The sequence below is a fragment of the Procambarus clarkii genome, chromosome 76 (genome assembly GCF_040958095.1).
Source record: "Procambarus clarkii isolate CNS0578487 chromosome 76, FALCON_Pclarkii_2.0, whole genome shotgun sequence".
Classification (NCBI taxonomy): domain Eukaryota; kingdom Metazoa; phylum Arthropoda; class Malacostraca; order Decapoda; family Cambaridae; genus Procambarus; species Procambarus clarkii.
The window spans coordinates 22,691,263-22,712,193 of record NC_091225.1 but is presented as its reverse complement, the minus strand read 5'-3'; the positions used below and the strand labels follow the sequence as shown (position 1 = coordinate 22,712,193).

At 47.1% G+C, this 20,931-nt stretch overlaps 1 protein-coding gene across 5 annotated transcripts in view; it reads left to right on the top strand.

Moving 5' to 3' along the window:
- The window catches only part of Ctl2 (Choline transporter-like 2), a 357,612-nt gene that overhangs the window by 171,070 nt on the left and 165,611 nt on the right, over window positions 1–20,931 (top strand). For all 5 annotated transcript variants that reach the window (XM_045763943.2, XM_045763948.2, XM_069313744.1 and 2 more), the window contains one exon: window positions 10,262–10,422. In XM_045763943.2, coding sequence (XP_045619899.2) covers window positions 10,262–10,422 — 161 coding nt within the window. The remainder of the gene's footprint in view (window positions 1–10,261; window positions 10,423–20,931) is intronic.

Genomic DNA, 20,931 nt, shown 5'->3' with positions numbered 1-20,931 from the left:
TTGTTTGCGTGCCACGGCGTTTGGGTCCGGAGCGCGTTTTGCGTTGATCCGGTTCTGTTCTTCCCGGTTCGCGGGTGATGGTGTCCCAGGTGGTCAGCCGTGTTCTTGCGGCTAAGCTGCCTGTGTTCTTCCCTCATGCCTGTGGCGTTCGTGGCTTCGCTGCTCTCGCTGCCATCTGGGCGACGTGGCCTTGCAGTCTTTCGGGCATGGATTTTTGGTGTTCGTGCAGGGGCCTTGCTGCTCGTGGTTCTCGTGTTGTTCCCAGGATTTTCAGGGCTGTGGCGCCTTGGGTTGGCATTTGCTGCCAGTTGTCTCGCCTCCTTGGGGGGTGCGTGGTGTCCGCCTCCCGGTTTTGTCCCTTTGACCTTCCTCTGTGGGTAGTTAGCTCCGGGGAGCCGACGGGGCTCCCCCCAGAAAACCAGCGTTGAATGTAATGAAACGCCATTTTCTGGGTGAGACCCGGAGGCTCCCCGGCAACCCTCCCTCCCTCCGGTCGGCGTTTTTCGCGTGTTTTGACATCCAGCCTCAGAACTGGTGGGTGGATAGCCGGCGTGGGAGGTCTGGGGCTCCCCCTTCCCCCTCCTGGGGAGGGGGGAGCTGCGCAGACAGCGGCGCGGTGACGTATGACGTCATACTAGTTTCCTTGTTTTCTGTTGAAGAGTTCTATCCACTAGTTCGGCTTAGGTAGCAATTTTCACCAGAATTGGGGTTTGTTTTGGAATGCTTACCTTTCTGGATGCTTGACCCGGTCGATGGCAGACATAGAATGCTTCCAACCACACGGGGGTTTCTATAGGCCATTGCTCCCCTTGCCTCTCTGAGGGGGCCAGGTTCTGGCTCGTGGTCCCCGGTAGGCCCTAGAACTCCATACACATGACTGATGCCAAAGTCTGACATTAGCATATCAGCCGGTAAAGCTCCGGGGAGCCTCCGGGTCTCACCCAGAAAATGGCGTTTCATTACATTCAACGCTGGTTTTTTGCTATATTTAGAATGTGTCCCTGGAAATTCAGCTTGTTATCGATGAGGACACCAAGGAATTTACCAACAACTTTACTACTGATTTGTACTGTATATTGTTTATTCTTAAATTAATTTCATTTGAGGATTTATTTCCAAACAAAATATAGAAAGTTTTGTCAATCTTAAGGGTGAGTTTGTTAGCAGTTAGCCAAAGATGGACTTCATTTAGTTCAGTATTCACTGTGGCATTTAGAGCAAGAGGGTCAGGACTGGAGAAGATGAAAGTTGTGTCATCAGCAAATAAGATTGGTGTGAGGTGTTGCGAGGCATTTGGAAGATCATTAATGTAGATGAGAAAGAGGAGAGGGCCAAGTATGCTGCCCTGTGGAACACCGATGTTTATAAATTTCCTCCTGTTTGAATAATAATACATATAGGTACCAGTTTCTGGACACTTTACAAACATTATTGACATTCATTATCGACTAAAAAAGCTATAATATATTTATTAATATATCATGTGTAAATTACAAAAACTCGAACTATGAATCAAAATTAAGAGGAAGCACTGTTTACTCAAATCTTTGAATATGTTAGACATGTTGAGACAACCTTACTCAAATCTTTGAATTTATTAGATATTAAGTCACTGCACATCCTCTCGTGTGTACTCTACATATTTAAAACTCTGAACTGCAATGTCAATCCTGACCTTAAAAGTTTCCTAGAAGGTTATAACCCATGGGCATCACACCAGAAACAAATACCTATTTGATATTCCAAGAGTGCGACTTAGCCAAACTAGAAATGCTTCCCTAATCATGTCAAAGGCTGTACCTCTCTCAACCAGTTTAAGAGTAGAACTAAGTACTACCTAAATAACTCCATGTAACCTACCTTACTCCCTAAATGTCAACCCATGTCTTACTATTCTAAACAATGCTGTTTGTTGACCAACTTGTACAATTGCTGATTTTTGCCATGTTCAACCCCCTTTTTTTTATTCCCTTTTTCTGGGGGGAGCCCCGTCGGCTCCCCGGAGCTTTACCGGCTGATATGCTTATGTCAGACTTTGGCATCAGTCATGTGTATGGAGTTCTAGGGCCTACCGGGGACCACGGCCAGAACCTGGCCCCCACAGAGAGGCAAGGGGAGCAATGGCCTATAGAAACCCCCGTGTGGGAGGCAGCATTCTATGTCTGCCATCGACTGGGTCAAGCATCCAGAAAGGTAAGCATTCCAAAACAAACCCCTATTCTGGTTAAAATTGCTACCTAAAGCCGAACTAGTGGATAGAACTCTTCAACAGAAAACAAGGAAACTAGTATGACGTCATACGTCACCGCGCCGCTGTCTGCGCAGCTCACCCCTCCCCGGGAGGGGGAAGGGGGAGCCCCAGACCTCCCACGCCAGCTATCCACCCATCAGTTCTTCGGCTGATGCTATAGGCACGGTTATGTGCTCCGGCTCCAGTGGTTGTTTCAGCACTGTACCTAGAGTGTGGTGTCTGTTTTCTAGGTGGTGCGTGAGCCGGGAGTGATTCTCCAGTACTCGGGCTGCATGCGCCTAGGGTTCCCTTCCCTAGGTGCCCTGTAAGTACTGCCCTTGGGGCTTGGGGCCGCCTTCCACAAGTTCCTTGGGTCCTGCCCCTGCTTGGCCATTTACTGCTTGGTTTTCGGCCGCTCTTTGTTTGCTCGGGTGTTCTGTCTCCCTTGTTCGCCTTAGAGTAAGGGGCAGTTTTTGCATTGGTGGGGTGCAGGGTACTGTGCAGCTTGTCTTTACCAATCATAGCGGCCGGCTCTGTTCCGCTTGGGTACGCTGTCCTCTTGCGGGGTTTTCTTTTTCTTTTTGTTTATCTACCTGGTGGGAGGTCTGCCTTCGTTCTTGCCCCTTGTGTCCCTTGTGTTCTGAGTATTTTCTGGTGGTACCCCCTGCGAGGTCCCCGTGAGTGTACACGTCCCGGGGGTTCAGCTCTTAGAAAGTTGTTTGGTAGCTTTGGATGCCAGTTAGCAGTACCCTGCCTGGGATTACCTGAGCGCGAGTCCTCTTATAGTAAACGCTTGGGACCCTGGGAAACCCCTGGGGCGCGCGGGTCCGATGGATGTGACCCCAGAGCCCCCCCCCTCGCTTCCAGCGAGTTGAGGGTTGCTCTCACCCTTTGTCTCTGGGTGACTCTGTTTTGCGTCCGTCTGATGCCTGTGGGGTCGGTGACGCCTTCGACCTGGAGTCCTGCGAGTTTGGTTGCTCGTTGTGGCTCAGTTACCCAGTCGTGCTGACAAAGCTGGTGCGGGCAGCAGGAGCATTGCACTTGAGCCTTGGTGGTGGCAACGTTCTCGTGATTTCCTGCCCGGGAGCCCCGGGGCTGCCCCGTTGTAGTTCGTTTTGGGACTTGGAGGCGTTTGTTGCTTCGGTTCCATCCACGCCCCCTTGTCTTTCCCCTGGATCACCCTTCCTGCTTGCATCCAGTTCCTTACCGTCTGTAGGTTCGGGGCGGGGTTTTTGATGGTGTTGAGACTCGGGCAGTCTCGGGGAATTCCCCTTCCGGGATAGTGACGGGGGCATTTGAGCCTGTTCCTCCAGCCGTGTTGTATGAGTCTGCCAGTGGGCTCCCTTCCTTAGTGTTTTCATGGCTGCCCCGGTTTTCTGGTACGGCCGGGGCTTTGGGGGAATGGCTCGGCCCCGGGGCCTGTCGTGTAGGTTCCTGGGGCTGGGGAGGGGCTGATTTGGGGGGCCTTGGCCCCGTTGGACCCCATGGGGGTTTTTATCCCCCTCTTAGCGGGGCTTGTGGTTACGCGGAGTGGGGTCTTTCCTCCCCACTCGCCATACGTGCTGTTGGACGTCGGCCTCTCCCCGGGCTCGGTTCCTTGGCCTTTGAGTCGGTTGGTTCCGTCCTGTGGGTGGATGTTTCCTCCCACCCTTTTTTAGGACGGTGTTTTCGTCATGTTTCCCCGTTCGATGGGGTTCTACGTGACTTCTGATCTCGGGTGCGCCTGAGCCTTTGTGTGCCTTCGGGACTAGTGTTGGCTTCTGTGTTCTCGATGGTTCGGGAAGGTTTTTCACTACTTCCCACATTATTGGAACGTCTGTCGGCTCCTCGTCCTTGTCGCCGTTTAGGGCTACTTGTGGCCCGGTTGGGCTACTTATGAGCCGGTTGGGCTACTTGTAGCTCTGTTGGGCTACTTGTCGCCCTGTTGGGCTACTTGTCGCCCTGTTGGGCTACTTGTCACCCTGTTGGGCTACTTGTCGCCCGGTTGGGTTCCTTTTTGGGCTCTTTGCTTCTTTGGCCGGTTTTATTGTTCCTGCTTCCTCTTTTGGTTACTTTTCTAGTGCAGTAGTCCTGGTTGGCGCCTTCCTGCAGAGAGGGTTGTGCGGTTCGGCCAGCGTGTTATGCGCATGCGCCGTGGAGTTTGTTTTGGTCTGGGCGGTGTTTCAGTGCTGGTGTTTTGCACCCTTTTTGCTACGGTGCTTCGCCTCTCGTTCTTCTCCCTGGCTGCGGTATGTGCCCCTTCGCTCCGGGGGTGTCCTGGTTCCCAGTTGTGGGGAGGACACCGCGGTTTTCCCTGTGTCATGGGTGTGGGCCGCCTCCTTTGCCTCTCCCTGCTCTCCTGCGGGTCCGGCTCTGGCGTCTTCACCTGGCGGTGCTCCCAGGTTCTTCTGGGCACGGTTGAGTCGTGTCAAGTTCGTGTCACCGTTCGCCAGGTGAGTTTCTGCGGTCTGGCGTCTTTTGGCCGGGCGCTGGATGTGGTGTTGTTTATATACCTGTCTTTATTTAGGTATATTTTTGTACGACTGAGACCGTTCGCACACCAGTGACTCCCTTTTTCAACCCTTCCTGTCCCCCCCTCATGTGCATGTCCAACCCATGCTGGAGTCATTCAGGGGACCCACCTTTTTTCATGTTGTGAGGTGTAGGGGTTGTAGGGTTGGTTCTGTACTCACCTGGTAAGGCTCCTGGCTGTGCTTGTAGGGTTTGAGCTCTGGCTCTTGGGTCCCGTCTATCTGGTAGAACTTGCGGGATAGTATCAGTGGAGTGCAGTGGTGCTATTGGCACAATTGGGGAACACTGTATTACCATCAGAGGTCTGTGCTTGTTACACGACCTACTTGCGAGCATAAGCCTTCTTGCTGGTTCGTCCGTGGACTTCCAGGGCACACTAGCCTGTTTTCGTATAGCAGTTCTGGCCCATCCTGGTTGTGGGGGCATGTGGGCCGGCGGGCCGCTCCTAGCAGCTGCCTGGTGGGCCACCCTCTGGCAGGTCTAGCCCGGCCTTGGGCCGGGCTTGGGGTGTAAAAGAGCTCCCAGTACCCCATCCAGCAGGTATCGAGCGGGGTTTCTCCGCCGTCGGTCGCCTGGTGCAGGTTTCTGGGCCTGCTGGGTTTTGTCGTGTCTCCGTTGGCCCTGTCTGGGGTCTGCCTGCTCCGTTTCTCTGCCTTTGCAGAAGGGAGTTGCTATTTACATGTTGCATGTTGCGGTGGTGCCTGTTGCTGCTGCTGCACGTGTGCATTAGTACCGTGTTTCACGGTGGCGTGTCCTTGTTCCTGTGTCCGGTTGTGGTGTGGCGCTTTGCTGCTGTTTTGTGCCTGGGGATTGCGTGGGGGTTTTCTGTCCCTGCCTGATTGTCCACCCCTGGTTGTTCTCCTGGGGTTTTTGTGCTTCTGCTCTTTCTTCCTGCCTCCTTGGCAGCAGGGGTGTTCTGCGTGTGTTCTTGGGCGTTTTTCAGCCTGTGTCCTGTGATGTGCTTCTTTGTCTCGGTCTATTGCAGTTGTTCGTACCCCTTGGTTCGGGTACTGTTCTGGCGGTGACCCTTCCGCCTTCTTTGGTTTCCTAGCTTGCCCTGCTGTTTTTTTTTTTTTTTTTTTTTTGGGGGGTCTTGCGATGTCTCGCGTCAGACCCGTCGTTTCTGAACTCCTGGCGGGCTTGCATGCTTTGGGGAGTTTTTCTGTTCGGCAGGCGTTCCATCTCCTTGTGCCGCCTGGGTTTCGGTGGTGGCGCCCGAGGTCTTCCCACGGCTCCGCCTTTTCTTGGGCTCGGAGGGGCCTTGTCGGGGCTGCTTATGTTCTGCCTCACGGTCTCGCCTCCGGTTGGTGGTCGGGTGGCTTTGTGGTAGGTGTCCCACCTGCGTGCTTCTCTTGGCGGCAGTATGGGGTATTTTGGCGGTCCTTCCTTTTCCTGTCCCTTCTTAGGTGGTTACTCTTGTTAGCTTGGTTTACTCTCGGCTTGGTTTTCTAGTGGGGGTTGGGGGCTGTTGTCTTGCCACATACTGTCGTCTCTTTTCGTGCGGCGCTGGCGAAGCCGCTTCAGCTTGCTTTCGGTCTTGGTGTTGCTTCTGCACCGTTAGTAAGCTGTCTTGTGCGTCGATTCATCTCCGGCCTGTTCGTGCGGCGCTTGCACCATCCTGGTCTCTGGTCAGCGTGCTCTGTCTTCTCCTCGGTTGGTAGTGCCCCTTCGGTTCCGGTGTGTTTTTTCGTCGGCTCTTTCCTTTTGGCCTTTGCCTCTGGGGGTCGAGTCGCTGAGTTTTCTTGCTCCTTCGGTTTTAGCGTTTTGGTTGTTCGGTGGCAGCGGTCTCCATCTTTTCTGGCGCGGGGTGGGGCTGCTGCGTTCTGGAGGGGTCCAGGGTTTGTTGGTGCTTCGTTGGTCGGGCCGGGGGTGTGTCGTGTTTTGTGTTCAGTGGCGGCCCTCCGCTGTTGTTTGCGTGCCACGGCGTTTGGGTCCGGAGCGCGTTTTGCGTTGATCCGGTTCTGTTCTTCCCGGTTCGCTGGTGATGGTGTCCCGGGTGGTCAGCCGTTTTCTTACGGCTAAGCTGCCCGTGTTCTTCCCTCATGCCTGTGGCGTTCGTGGCTTCGCTGCTCTCGCTGCCGTCTGGGCGACGTGGCCTTGCGGTCTTTCGGGCATGGATTTTTGGTGTTCGTGCGGGGGCCTTGCTGCTCGTTGTTCTCGTGTTGTTCCCGGGACTTTTCGGGGCTGTGGCGCCTTGGGTTTGCATTTGCTGCCGGTTGTCTCGCTTCCGTGGGGGGTGTGTGGTGTCTGCCTCCCGGTTCTGTCCCTTTGACCTTCCTCTGTGGGTAGTTAGCTCCGGGGAGCCGACGGGGCTCCCCCCAGAAAACCAGCGTTGAATGTAATGAAACGCCATTTTCTGGGCGAGACCCGGAGGCTCCCCGGCAACCCTCCCTCCCTCCGGTCGGCAGTTTTTCGCGTGTTTTGACATCCAGCCTCAGAACTGATGGGTGGATAGCCGGCATGGGAGGTCTGGGGCTCCCCCTTCCCCCTCCCGGGGAGGGGGGAGCTGCGCAGACAGCGGCGCGGTGACGTATGACGTCATACTAGTTTCCTTGTTTTCTGTTGAAGAGTTCTATCCACTAGTTCGGCTTTAGGTAGCAATTTTCACCAGAATAGGGGTTTGTTTTGGAATGCTTACCTTTCTGGATGCTTGACCCGGTCGATGGCAGACATAGAATGCTTCCTACCACACCGGGGTTTCTATAGGCCATTGCTTCCCTTGCCTCTCTGAGGGGGCCAGGTTCTGGCCGTGGTCCCCGGTAGGCCCTAGAACTCCATACACATAACTGATGCCAAAGTCTGACATTAGCATATCAGCCGGTAAAGCTCCGGGGAGCCTCCAGGTCTCACCCAGAAAATGGCGTTTCATTACATTCAACGCTGGTTTTTTCAACACAATTTATACTTTACTCTCAATTACTATTAAATTTAGTCTAAGTGTTTTCCCTCCACACCTTGCCCAAAAGGCTATGCATGTTAGTGGCTTTAGGTATTGTATGTACTAGCTCTATAAATCCAGCAGTATGTTTGTAACTCTGCATCTATGTATGTACTTTTCCTAAATAAAATGTTATTTGTTATTATTTATTATATTAAAAAAAATGACAATAGAATGGATGCTGTACGTTTACCTGAAGACCACTATCTCACTAGTAGGCTTCGATAGGGGGCAGGAAGCCTGCAGCTTTTCAAAGGTCCTCCCATTCTTTTTCAGGATTGTTTCCAAATGGATTGTGAACTAAAGTAATGTCTTGGCATTTACGGTTTCGGTGGGTTGGCAGTTCCATGGATTTATAACCCTGTGGGTGAAAAAGTATATCCTGTTTTCTGTCTTACACTCTTGCTTGTTGAGGTTGAAGTTGTTGCCTCTTGTATGCATTACATTTCCACTTTTAAAGAAGTGGTCTGGATTAATATCCTCCAACTTGTTTAGTATTTTATAGGTCTGAATGAGATCAGCCTTCTCATGTCTGATTTGCAGTGTTGGTAGTCCTGTGGCCTTCAATTGTTCTGGTATGAAAGTTGACTCAATTCTGGGATGAATTTTGTCACTGCTGAACTTTCTCTATGACAGATTCAGTATATCGTTTTGAAGGTGATGTCACTATGCATGGATGCAGTAATTCAGTTAAGGGGTACACAAGATACTTGTACAGTTGAATAACCATTTTCTTTTCTTTTCTTTCAAGTTCCTTTTCCATTTAGTTTTTCAAACTAAATCTGTGTAAACACTCTATGCAAATAAAGGGACCTAGTCTATGGAACTCACTCCCTAACAAATTAAAAAGCTGTCTAACCTATGCCTAATTCAAAAGTAAAACCAAAAAGTACCTAATTTCATCCTCATAGTTTCCTACCTAGTGCTTCAAACTCTCGCCATATCTTGTGCTACCCACTCCCCCAATATATGTGCCTAAGCCACACAACTTCACCATTGTAATCACTGCTATCATCTTATATCATGAGTGTTGCTTTGAATGCAAATTTTACTGCAATATACCTTGAAATTAATCCACAAAATATGCTACAATGTACCTGTTGATAATGCATAAATTTTATTGTAATGTACCTGTTAATTTTCTTACAATACACCTGTTAACATTCTTCAAATTGTTCTACAAATTACCTATTTAAAATTATCTGTTAGATTAAGGACCTGTCCAAAATGCTATGCGAGTTAGTGGCTTTACAAGAATGTAAAATCATCATTGCTATACACTCTCAAAACCCAATGTACAGTACCTTCTTGTATATAGTATATAAATAAATGAAAGTCAAAGATTCATGTGACTATTCCTCTGGTTTGGTTTGCTCTTTTACTGTAGCTTCCACTTGTGCAATTTTCCATGATTGGTGACTCATAGAAAATAACTCCTGGGTTATTTTAAAATAACTTAGGATATTTTTATATTAAAATTTTGGTTATATTAAAAATCTAGGTTGAACAAATCCACAAGGGCCGTGACGAGAATTCGAACCTGCGTCTGAGAGCATCCCAGACGCTGCCTTAATCGACTGAGCTTGTGGATTTGTGGATTAAGAGCCCTTGTGGAATTGTTCACTTAATGCCTCACGCAATTGTGATTTCTGTGTGTAAAAACCTAGGTTATTATTAAAATAACTCCTGAGTTATGGCCTACATGAGGTTTTGCATTTTTCAATATTGAAAAGTCATCTGACCATTTGTAAAGTTCTTGTAGACTTCTGTGGGGAGCCCCATCAGCTCCCAGATTCACATTCTTCTTTTAGGTGCCATAAGTTCAAATGACCAAGCAAGGTGGTGTTTTGTGATTCGAATTCCATTTAGTAAGCTAGATATTGGTTCAAGTCTACTAGTGCACAAATGTCTGTACCCATACCTCTTATTGCTACTAATAATTTTATGTTAATGTCCAGCTGGTATCTTGCAACTGAAGCAGAGTACCATGTTAGTTTATGACAGACTGGCAAGTCATTTACTAGTTGTAAGTTCTCTGAGAGTCATTTGGGAGAAGACTGGCTCTAATAGGTGGTGGCTGCTCAGAAGTCCTTTGTGAGTGTTACCTAATATTATTACAAATGAAGGGATATATAATATGGACCATAATATATTTGTGTGTGTGATTATACTAGTGAAATTCTGTTAAATTTGGGTGATGTGTCTCGCTTCATTTAGATACTGGCACAAAGATCTGGTTGGTGCCGAATTAGCAGTCATTTTCTGGTTAATATCTCTATGGATATTACATGTACAGTGTCCATTCAAGTGTTATTAAATAGAAAAAGGTTCCTTCTTTAAAATGATATTATGTTTTAATAAACTTTTTCAATAAACTTTTCAATAAACTGCAATAACTATTTCTCGGTCGTCCATGAATGTCAATAACTTTCTAAGGTTTCTGTATTTTTTTAAAAAGTACTTCAGAATAATGTACATGAGGGTAGTGAATTAATATAATTATAATGAGGGGAATAATTAGGAGAGGTAGATTTATTTATTAACTTTCATATTTGTTATTAAATTACTCTTATAATCAACAGCCGCACTCAATGGCGATCCATCACGTCTGTTGTACCCAACTGACAGCATGGGTCGAGTGTGTGGTAGAGGTGAACTTCAGAACAAAACATTCCTACTCTTTTTTGATCTGACAAGATGTGCCACACCCAAAGTCATTGCTACTGGATGTCCCACACCACAGGTAAAGTGTATAGTACTGTACTTGCAGTGAGTTCACCTTAGATTACCTCAGATTCATAATTACTAACATAAATTATCAATCAGAACAATAGCAAACTCCAGTCCTAGACAGCTTTCTGTCCCCATTATTAAATCTTTTAACATGGTAAATATAAAGGTGCTTCACTTCGTCATGCATACTCTATATCTTTAATAGTCTAAAGTGTAAGACTTATCCTGACCTCACACAGTTTAAAGGGCTGCAACAGAACTTGGCCATTACACAAAAAATGTTCTCAGAGTCTGACACAGCTAAAGCAGAAGTGCCATGTAAATAATCAAGTATTGAATGTAAAGATACAACCCCTCGATACATCAAAATCTTGATCTTTATGAGGAAATGGAAGCTTAGAGATCATAAACAAACCCAAAACTGATAAAATAGTAAGTGGCAAATGTAATGAAATTCCTGTTTCTGGTGAACCACTCTATAGTTCTCCAAAACTACAACACTTGAATAATCAATTCTCCAGACAAAGTAGTGATGTGCTCTGAGTGTCTCATGACATACTCCATCCCACATCCTGGGAACATGCAGTGAGGGTAGTGGTATGTTGCCACAGACCCTTACCGGGTCACAATGTGGCACAATAGCACATTTCCCCCAAATAATGGCTAAGCAAGACTGCAACTAGAGCTCGCAAGTAAAGCCTTCCTATTCTGGGTGTTGTAGAGGACCCATGCATTATTTAGGAAGAAGCCCCTTGAGAGGAGGAGACTCCAAATAGGTGGTCCTTAACCACCTCAGGAAAGATAACCCTCCTAGAATAACCCTCTAACTCTAATAACTCTAGGATAACCCTCCTAGAAGGCAGGGGCAGGGAAGGCAAAGGAACTCTGATCCCATGCAGCCATAGTGAACACTCAGGGCACACACAAAGGAAGGCTCCACACATGCACATGTGAAACATAAGAGTAAGGATCATATCAACAGGGGCCCCTATGCCTAATGAAGTCCAAAAGATGTTCATTACACCTTGTCTGGACAAACAGATCCCAGTGGAGTAGCATGGATCTTGTCAATAGGGTACCAAATGCAAAAATGAGTGAAGGGACGTATTGAAACCACTGGTGGCCAGTGGTGCCACCTGGTGGTGCATATGAATGATGGTCCATGGAATTTGGTTCTGGTAATGATTGTTTGCATAGTTATGGACAACATTGCAAATATTTAGCATGCAGGTTTCTGTTTTGGTGTGCTCTACCTTTCTGGTGGTCTTCTCTTTGGGGATTGTAGTGATTTTAAATCCCAGACAATCTTGCCTCTATTGAGGGTGTTAGATCCTGATCCAGGTCTTTAATGGTGCTCATGAATTAAGGGAGCCTGGTGTGATTACAAATAATGTCAGCTATACAGGTAATTGCATAAGTGTAGTTACAGGATGAGACTATGTGCATGGTGTCCCATCCTCCCAGTACTCTGTTATATAACTCTTTGGAACTACTGACAGTTTTGGCATCCACCACCTTCTCACTTGTTCCAACTGTCTACCACTCTGCAAACACAACTTGATAATGGCCCAGGACGGACAAAATGTCATAGTTTCTCCATTTTCTGATGTGTGGTTTGGTCATCATGTATTCAGCCACTTTATTGTAACTCATGGTCTGCACATGAAGTGCTGATCCAAGAACAACCAAGATATAAAGGACAGAACCACTGGAACAGAAGTAGAGTTACCTTGCCTTGTGGTTACCATGCCAAGTAACCAGGGGTCAAGGTTTTCATGGCCTGGTCTCTGAACAGGCCTCCTGGTTGATGGTAGATAAGATAGATAAGATAAGATAATTTTATTTTGGGAAAAGTACATACATACAAAATGAGTTATGGGCAGAATGTTGGATTTCTAGATAAAGCAAGTATATATTATGCCTAAAGTCACACAGTGTTTTAGGTAAGATGTGGAAAAATAAAGCAATACAATGTGGTTGACCAGATTGTGGTCTGGTCAACATACTTTAGCCACGTTATTGTGACTCATCGCCTGCAATACAATGTGATCCCTGTGGTGTAATGGTTAAGACACTCGCCTGGCATTCCGCGAGCGCTTTGTCCTGGGTTCGTATCCTGGCCGGGGAGGATTTGTTGGGCGCAAATCCTTAACTGTAGCCTCTGTTTAACTCAACAGTAAAATGGGTACTTGATTGTAAAAACGATTTTTCATGGCGCCATATTCCAGGGAACATAGGATTAAGGACTTGCCCGAAACGCTACGCGTACTAGTGGCTGTACAAGAATGTAACAACTCTTGTATATATAAATAAATAAAAAAAATACATAGTATTTGATTTTAGAAAAAATGCCAACTGTTTTAGAATTTTTCTTAGCTATTGTATTTTGCATGCGTGTTATCAATGAGGACGCCAAGGAATTTACCATCTACAGGTACTTTGTTACTAATATGGATATTGTTTATTCTTTGATTAATTTGAATAGAGGATTTATTACCAAACAAAATATAGTCTTTTATCAATGTTAAGGGTGAGTTTGTTAGCAGTTAGCCAAGGATGGACTTTATTTAGTTCAGTATTTGCTGTGTCATTCAGAATTAGAGGGTTAGGACTGGAGAAAATGAAGGTTGTGTCATTAGCAAATAAAATTGGCTTGAGGTGTTGAGAGGCAGTTGGAAGCTCATTAATATCTGGTCAACCAGGCTATTGGAAGTGGCTTCTTGCAGCCTGATGTATGAATCACAGTCTGATTGATCAAGTATCCTTTAGAGGTTTTTATCGAGTTCTCTTTTGAGCACTGTGAGGGGTCGGCCAGTTATGCCCCTTATGTGTAGTGGAAGCGTGTTGAACAGTCTCGGGCCCCTGATGTTGATAAGAGTTCTCTCTCTAAGTACATATCGCACCTCTGCTTTTCAATGGGGGTATTCTGCACATCTTGCCTTACCTTCTGGTCTTGTGTGATGTTATTTCTGTGTGCAGGTTTGGAACTAGCTCCTCTAATATTTTACATATGTAAATTATTATGCATCTCCCTCCTGTGCTGTAGAAAATAAAGATTTAGGCATTTTAACCAGTCCCAATAATTTAGATGATTTATTCAGTGGATTCTAGCAGTAAAGGATCTCTACACACACTGCTCAAACAATTATGTATTAGCGATAAAATCTACCATTAATGTATAATGACTTACTGTAAATATATAGCTCTTGAAATAGAACATTCTCTGTAACTAGCTGACATGTTACAATAAGGTGTGAAGGATAGATGAAAATGTTTATGTAATAATCTAAGATGGTATGATAATGTCACAAAAGGGACCTTTTGTGCACAAAAAACCAGCGTTGAATGTAATGAAACGCCATTTTCTGGGTGAGACCCGGAGGCTCCCCAGAGCTATACCAGGCTGATATGCTAATGTCAGACTTTGGCATCAGTCATTTGTATGGAGTTCTAGGGCCTACCGGGGACCACGACCAGAACCTGGCACCCTCAGAGAGGCAAGGGGAGCAATGGCCTATAGAAACCCCCGTGTGGTTGGACGCATTTTATGTCTGTCATCGACCAGGTCAAGCATCCAGAAAGGTAAGCATTCCAAAACAAACCCCTATTCTGGTTAAAATTGCTACCAAAAGCTGAACTAGTGGATAGAACTCCCCAACAGAAAACAAGCAAGCTAATATGACGTCACACATCACCGCGCTGCTGTCTGTGCAGCTCCCCCCCTCTCCGGGAGGGGGAAGGGGGAGCCCCAGACCTCTCACGCCGGCTATCCACCCATCAATTCTGAGGCTGGATGTCAGAACACGCGAAAAAACGCCAACCAGACGGAGGGAGGGTTGCCGGGGAGCCTCCGGGTCTCACCCAGAAAATGGCGTTTCATTACATTCAACACTGGTTTTCTGGGGGGAGTCCCGTCGGCTTCCCGGAGCTGACTACCACAGAGGAAGGTCAAAGGGATGGAACCGAGAGGCGGTCACAACGCACCCCTCAACTGAAGCGAGACAACCAGCTGCAAACGCCAACCCAAGGCGACACCGCCCCGAAAGGACCCGGGAACAACACGAAACAACGAGCAGCTAGGCCCCTGTACGAACTCCAAAAGATCCGTGCCCGAATGACAGCAAGGACACGCTGCCCAGACGGCAGCAAGAGCAGCGAAGCCACGAACACCACGGGCATGGGGAAAGAACACAGGCAGGCTAGCCGCAATAACACGGCGGACAACCCGGGACACCTTCACCCGCAAACAGGGAAGAATGGAACCGGATCAACTCAAAGCGCGCCCCGGACATAGAGGCCACGGCACACAAATAACAGCGAAGGGCTGCCACTGAACGCAAAACACGACACTCCCCCGGCCCGACCAACCAAGCACCAACAAACCAAGGACCCCTCCGGAACGCAGCTGCCCCATCCCGTGCCAGAAAAGATGGAGACGGCTGCCACCGAACAACCAAAACGCCAAGACCGAAGGAGTAGAAACCCCTGCGGAGGAGAGCAAGAAGCCTAGTGACCCGACCCCCAGAGGCAAATGCCAAGAGGAAAAGAGCCGTCGAGAAACAAACCTGAACCGAAGGGGCACCACCAACCGAGGAGAAGACAGAGCACGCTGACCAGAGACCAGGACGGTGCAAGTGGAGCATGAACAGGCCGGAGGTGAGACAACGCACGAGACAGCTTACTAACGGTGCAGAAACAATATCCAAGACCGAAAGCAAGCCAAAGCGGCTCCGCCAGCACCGCACGAAACGAGGTGACAGTATGTGGCAAGACGACGGCCCCCAACCCCCACCAGAAAAACCAAGCCGACACTTACAACCGCAGCCACCTAAGAAGGGACAGGAGGAAAAGAAGGATCGCCAAAATACCCCATACTGCCGCCAAGAAGAAGCACGCAGGTGGGACACCAACAATGAAGCCACCAGACCACCAACCGGAGGCAAGACACGGGAGGCTGAACGTAATCAGCCCCAACAAGGCTCATCCGAGCCCAGGAAGAGACAAGCCGCGGGAAGATCTCGGGCGCGACCACCAAAGAAGCCCAAGCCGGCAAATAAGGAGATGGAACGTCTGCTGAACAAGAAAGCTATCCAATGCGAGCAAACCCGCCTGGAGATCAGAAATGATGGGACTGACACCAGACATCGCAAGACCCTGAAAAGCCAACAGGCAGGGCAAGCCAGAAAAACAGAAGAAGGTGTAAGGGTTGCCACCAGATTTGTACCGGAACCAAGGGGTACGAGCAACGAAAACAGACCAAGACACATAAGCGCACCATATGACACAGGCTGAAGGAACACCCAAGAAGCCAAGGAACACATGAAGGAAACTCCTGCGGCAGAGGAGGAAACAAATGGAATGCACAAGGAAGGGAAGCGGCGGAAATCGACCTCTCCATACAGCAGCAAATGCAGGCAAAACTGAGCAAAGGAGATGCCAGGGAAGCGACAGGGGAGAGGCAGGGCGAAAGAGCCAAAGCTCAAACCACAGGAAACAACCAGGGGTGGACAATCAGGCATGGACAGAACCCCACGCACATGAAAGGGCCAAGCCAGGGACCCGAAGACCACGAAAAACAACACAAGCAAACCCCAACACGCAACTCCAGGCACAAAACAGCAGCAAAGTGTCACACCACAACATCCTGACACAGGAACAAGGACACGCCACCGTGAAACACGTTACCAATGCACACGTGCAGCAGCAACATGCACCACACGCAACACGCAACATGGATGTAGCAACTTGTCTCTGCAAAGGCAGAGAACAGTGCAGGCAGACTCCAGGCCGATCCCAGACAGGGCCAACGGAGACCGACAGAGCCCAGCAGGCCCAGGAACCTGCACACCAGGTGAAAGACGGCCGAGATACCTGCTCGACATCTGCTCGATGGGGTTCTGAGAGTTCATTTACTCCCCAAGCCCTGCCCGAGACTAGGCTTGACTTGTGAGAGGTTGGTCCACCAGGCTGTTGCTTGAAGCGGCTCGCAGGCCCACATACCCACCACAGCGAGGTCGATCTAGAACCTCTATTAGAAAACAGTCTAGTTTTCTCCTGAAGATGTCCACGGATGTACCGGCAATATGTCTTATGCTTGCAGGTAGGATGTTGAACAACCGCAGACTTCTGATGTATATACAGTGCTCCCTGATTGTGCCTATGGCACCACTGCTCTCCACTGGTACTATCCTGCATGTTCCTCCACATAGGCGGGACCAAAAAGCCAGAGCTCAAACCTGGCAAGCACAACCAGGCGAGCCCAACCAGGTGAATACATAACCAGCACCATAACTCTCACACCAGCTTTAAGATATCATCTAGAAGAAAATGGGGACATTGAAACAGTTGATAAACTCGATTTAAAGAGAGGCAACTATGGGGAACTTCGAAATTTTTTTAATGAGTGTAATTGGACAGAATTGTTGCTAGGCAGGGAAGTAAATGAAATGTATGCCAAATTTTTAAAACTATACGAGGAAGGCACACAAACATTCATACCAAAACAGAGATGCAGGACCAGAAAACAGGATTGGTTCGACAGAAATTGTGAGAGGGCAAGAGACCAAAAGACACAAAAATGGAATCAGTATAGGAAGAGGCCAAACCCCCAAACATACCAGCGATACAAAGATGCGAGAAATAACTATACAGCAGTAAGGAGAGAGGCAGAAAGAAATTTTGAAAAAGGGATAGCAGATAAATGTAAAACAGAACCGGGCCTATTCTACAAATTCATAAACAACAAATTGCAGGTAAAGGATAATATCCAGAGGTTGAAAATGGGAAACAGATTCACGGAAAATGAAAAGGAAATGTGTGAAACATTAAATGAAAAGTTCCAAAGTGTGTTTGTACAAAATGAAATCTTCAGAGAACCAGACACAATAAGAATTCCAGAGAACAACATAGAGCGGATAGAGGTGTCTAGAGATGAACTGGAAAATATGCTAAAGGAGCTCGGGAGGAACAAAGCAGCTGGCCCAGATGGCGTTTCACCATGGGTTCTGAGAGAATGTGCATCTGAGCTCAGCATTCCACTTCACCTGATCTTTCAGGCATCCCTGTGTACAGGAATCGTAGCAGACGTGTGGAAACAGGCTAACATAGTTCCAATCTACAAAAGTGGCAGCAGGGAAGACCCCCTCAATTATAGACCTGTATCATTGACAAGTGTAATAGTGAAAGTATTGGAAAAGCTAATCAAAACTAAATGGGTAGAACACCTGGAGAGAAATGATATAATATCAGACAGACAGTATGGTTTTCGATCAGGAAGATCCTGTGTATCGAATTTACTCAGTTTCTATGATCGGGCCACAGAGATATTACAGGAAAGAGATGGCTGGGTTGACTGCATCTATCTGGACCTAAAAAAGGCTTTCGACAGAGTTCCACATAAGAGGTTGTTCTGGAAACTGGAAAATATTGGAGGGGTGACAGGTAAGCTTCTATCATGGATGAAAAATTTTCTGACTGATAGAAAAATGAGGGCAGTAATCAGAGGCAATGTATCGGAATGGAGAAATGTCACAAGTGGAGTACCACAGGGTTCAGTTCTTGCACCAGTGATGTTTATTGTGTACATAAATGATCTACCAGTTGGTATACAGAATTATATGAACATGTTTGCTGATGATGCTAAGATAATAGGAAGGATAAGAAATTTAGATGATTGTCATGCCCTTCAAGAAGACCTGGACAAAATAAGTATATGGAGCACCACTTGGCAAATGGAATTTAATGTTAATAAATGTCATGTTATGGAATGTGGAATAGGAGAACATAGACCCCACACAACCTATATATTATGTGAGAAATCTTTAAAGAATTCTGATAAAGAAAGAGATCTAGGAGTGGTTCTAGATAGAAAACTATCACCTGAGGACCACATAAAGAATATTGTGCAAGGAGCCTATGCAATGCTTTCTAACTTCAGAATTGCATTTAAATACATGGATGGCGATATACTAAAGAAATTGTTCATGACTTTTGTTAGGCCAAAGCTAGAATATGCAGCTGTTGTGTGGTGCCCATATCTTAAGAAGCACATCAACAAACTGGAAAAGGTGCAAAGACATGCTACTAAGTGGCTCCCAGAACTGAAGGGCAAGAGCTACGAGGAGAGGTTAGAAGCATTAAATATGCCAAAACTAGAAGACAGAAGAAAAAGAGGTGATATGATCACTACGTACAAAATAGTAACAGGAATTGATAAAATCGACAGGGAAGACTTCCTGAGACCTGGAACTTCAAGAACAAGAGGTCATAGATTTAAACTAGCTAAACACAGATGCCGAAGAAATATAAGAAAATTCACCTTCGCAAATAGAGTGGTAGACGGTTGGAACAAGTTAAGTGAGAAGGTGGTGGAGGCCAAGACCGTCAGTAGTTTCAAAGCGTTATATGACAAAGAGTGCTGGGAAGACGGGACACCACGAGCGTAGCTCTCATCCTGTAACTACACTTAGGTAATTACACTTAGGTAATTACCTCATAACACGGAAGAGGCGGGTCCCCTGAATGACTCTAGCATGGGTTGGAAATGCATATGAGTGGGACTGGAAGGGTTGAAAAGGGACAGTCACCGGTGTGCTGACAGTCTTATTTGTACATAAAATACCTAAATAAATACAGGTATGCAAATACAGTATCTCCGCATCCAGCGCCCGGCCGAAAGACGCCAGACCGCAGAAACTCACCTGTCGAACGGAGGCATGAACGTGATACGACCCAACAGTGCCAAGAAGATCCCGGGAGCACCGCCAGGCGAAGAAGCCAGAGCCGGACACGCAGGAGAGCAGGGTAGAGGCGAAGGAGGAGGCCCACACCCATGACACAGGGAAAACCTTGGCGTCCTCCCCACAGCTGTAATCCAGGATACCCCTGGAGCTACGGGGCACATACCGGAGAAGGGAGAAGAGCGAGAGGCGAAGCACCCAAGAAAAAAGGGCGCAAAACACCAGCACTGGAATACACCGCCCAGACCAAAACAAACTCTCACAGCGCATGCGCAGGACACACTGGCTGAACTGCACAACCCGGTCAGCGAGAAAGCACCAACTAGGACTACTACACAAGAAAAGTAGCCAAACAGAACGCTACCCTAGGGAACCGCTAATTAGAAAAAACAACCCATCACATGGGACAGGAGCCAAAAGAGTAAGCAGTGACAACACACTGTGTAGCAGTAACTGTGTAGCAGTAACTCTTGTTTTGCTCACCATACTAGCTTCGTGGTTCGCTATGGGGAACACACATGTACATGGGTATATACAGTGTGTGTGTGTGAATAGTGTAATAACAGCACCAGGAGTATGTTGTGAGGAGCTATTTTGGTGAGGGAGGTGACGTCGTAATCGTGGCGTCGTCCGCTGTCTGCTGTGTGATTTGTCATGCAGTGTATGGTGGCCACTGTACTGTTTAGACACAATACCGGCTTACTTGCATAGTTCTGGTAAATAAAACATGTAGATAGGTATATATAACATGTGTAAATCGTGTAATAAATACAATAGCAGTATGGTGGGAGGAGCAATGTTGGCGAGTAAGATGTTGGAGTGAGGGAGGGCTGGCTGGGTGTGGCTGCTCACATTCGTGGTGTTCTGAATGTGTTGATGGTGAATGTATATAGTGTGTGACAGTGTATAGTCTGTAAATAGATTGTATATATATACATAAATTAGCATGATACATGGTAAATATGTGCAACATATGTGTACACAAGTGTCATGCACATAACACAGTGTTCTCAGACAGTACAGATGTTTTACTGCCATAATATAGTGTACGTGTTCATTATACATAGGATTAGCACGTAAAAACAAATAAAATGTATTTGGAACTGTGTGCAAAAAATGAACAAAAATATATTCTCGGCAACTCGCGCGCCCCACCGGCCCCAAGAGCTTACTGCACGAGTGAACGGGAATGATGACGTCACGCGCTAACTTATGAACCCCATAGCAGCCAAAGTAAGTACAAGTTCGAAATTTTTTTGACATACCCATACTGGGGGAAGGGTTTTTGACACTTTAAAAAAACAAAAGAATTTTTTCAAGAGAATTTATTAAATGCGCACTGGGGGGGGGGGGGGGGGGGTGTCATATTTATAGGCCGTGCAGTTAAAGGGTTAATGCGGACGACATCATGGCGCAACTGCAGGATGCTGACATTCCGATCTTTGGTGTCAAGAAATATATACGTAGAAATGATGGTGTAACGGTTCTATTGTTACGTAAAGTATGGTGACAAATAAACACAGACACTAAGATACTATATATATATTTGGTCGAATATACAGAAGTACACAGGTGATACTTTGGTGTGAGTTGAGCGCACTGAGCGTCGGTACAGTATCTCGCAAGTGTCTGCTCTAGACCACACTTGAAAGTAGACTAGTTAATGTTTGCTATTCTGCTGCTTATATGTGAGGGGCAACGCCTCACCTCATTCATCTCCAAAGGTTGACAGGAATAATAACAATGCATTTGGAGCGAGTATATTATTGGGATAATCTACT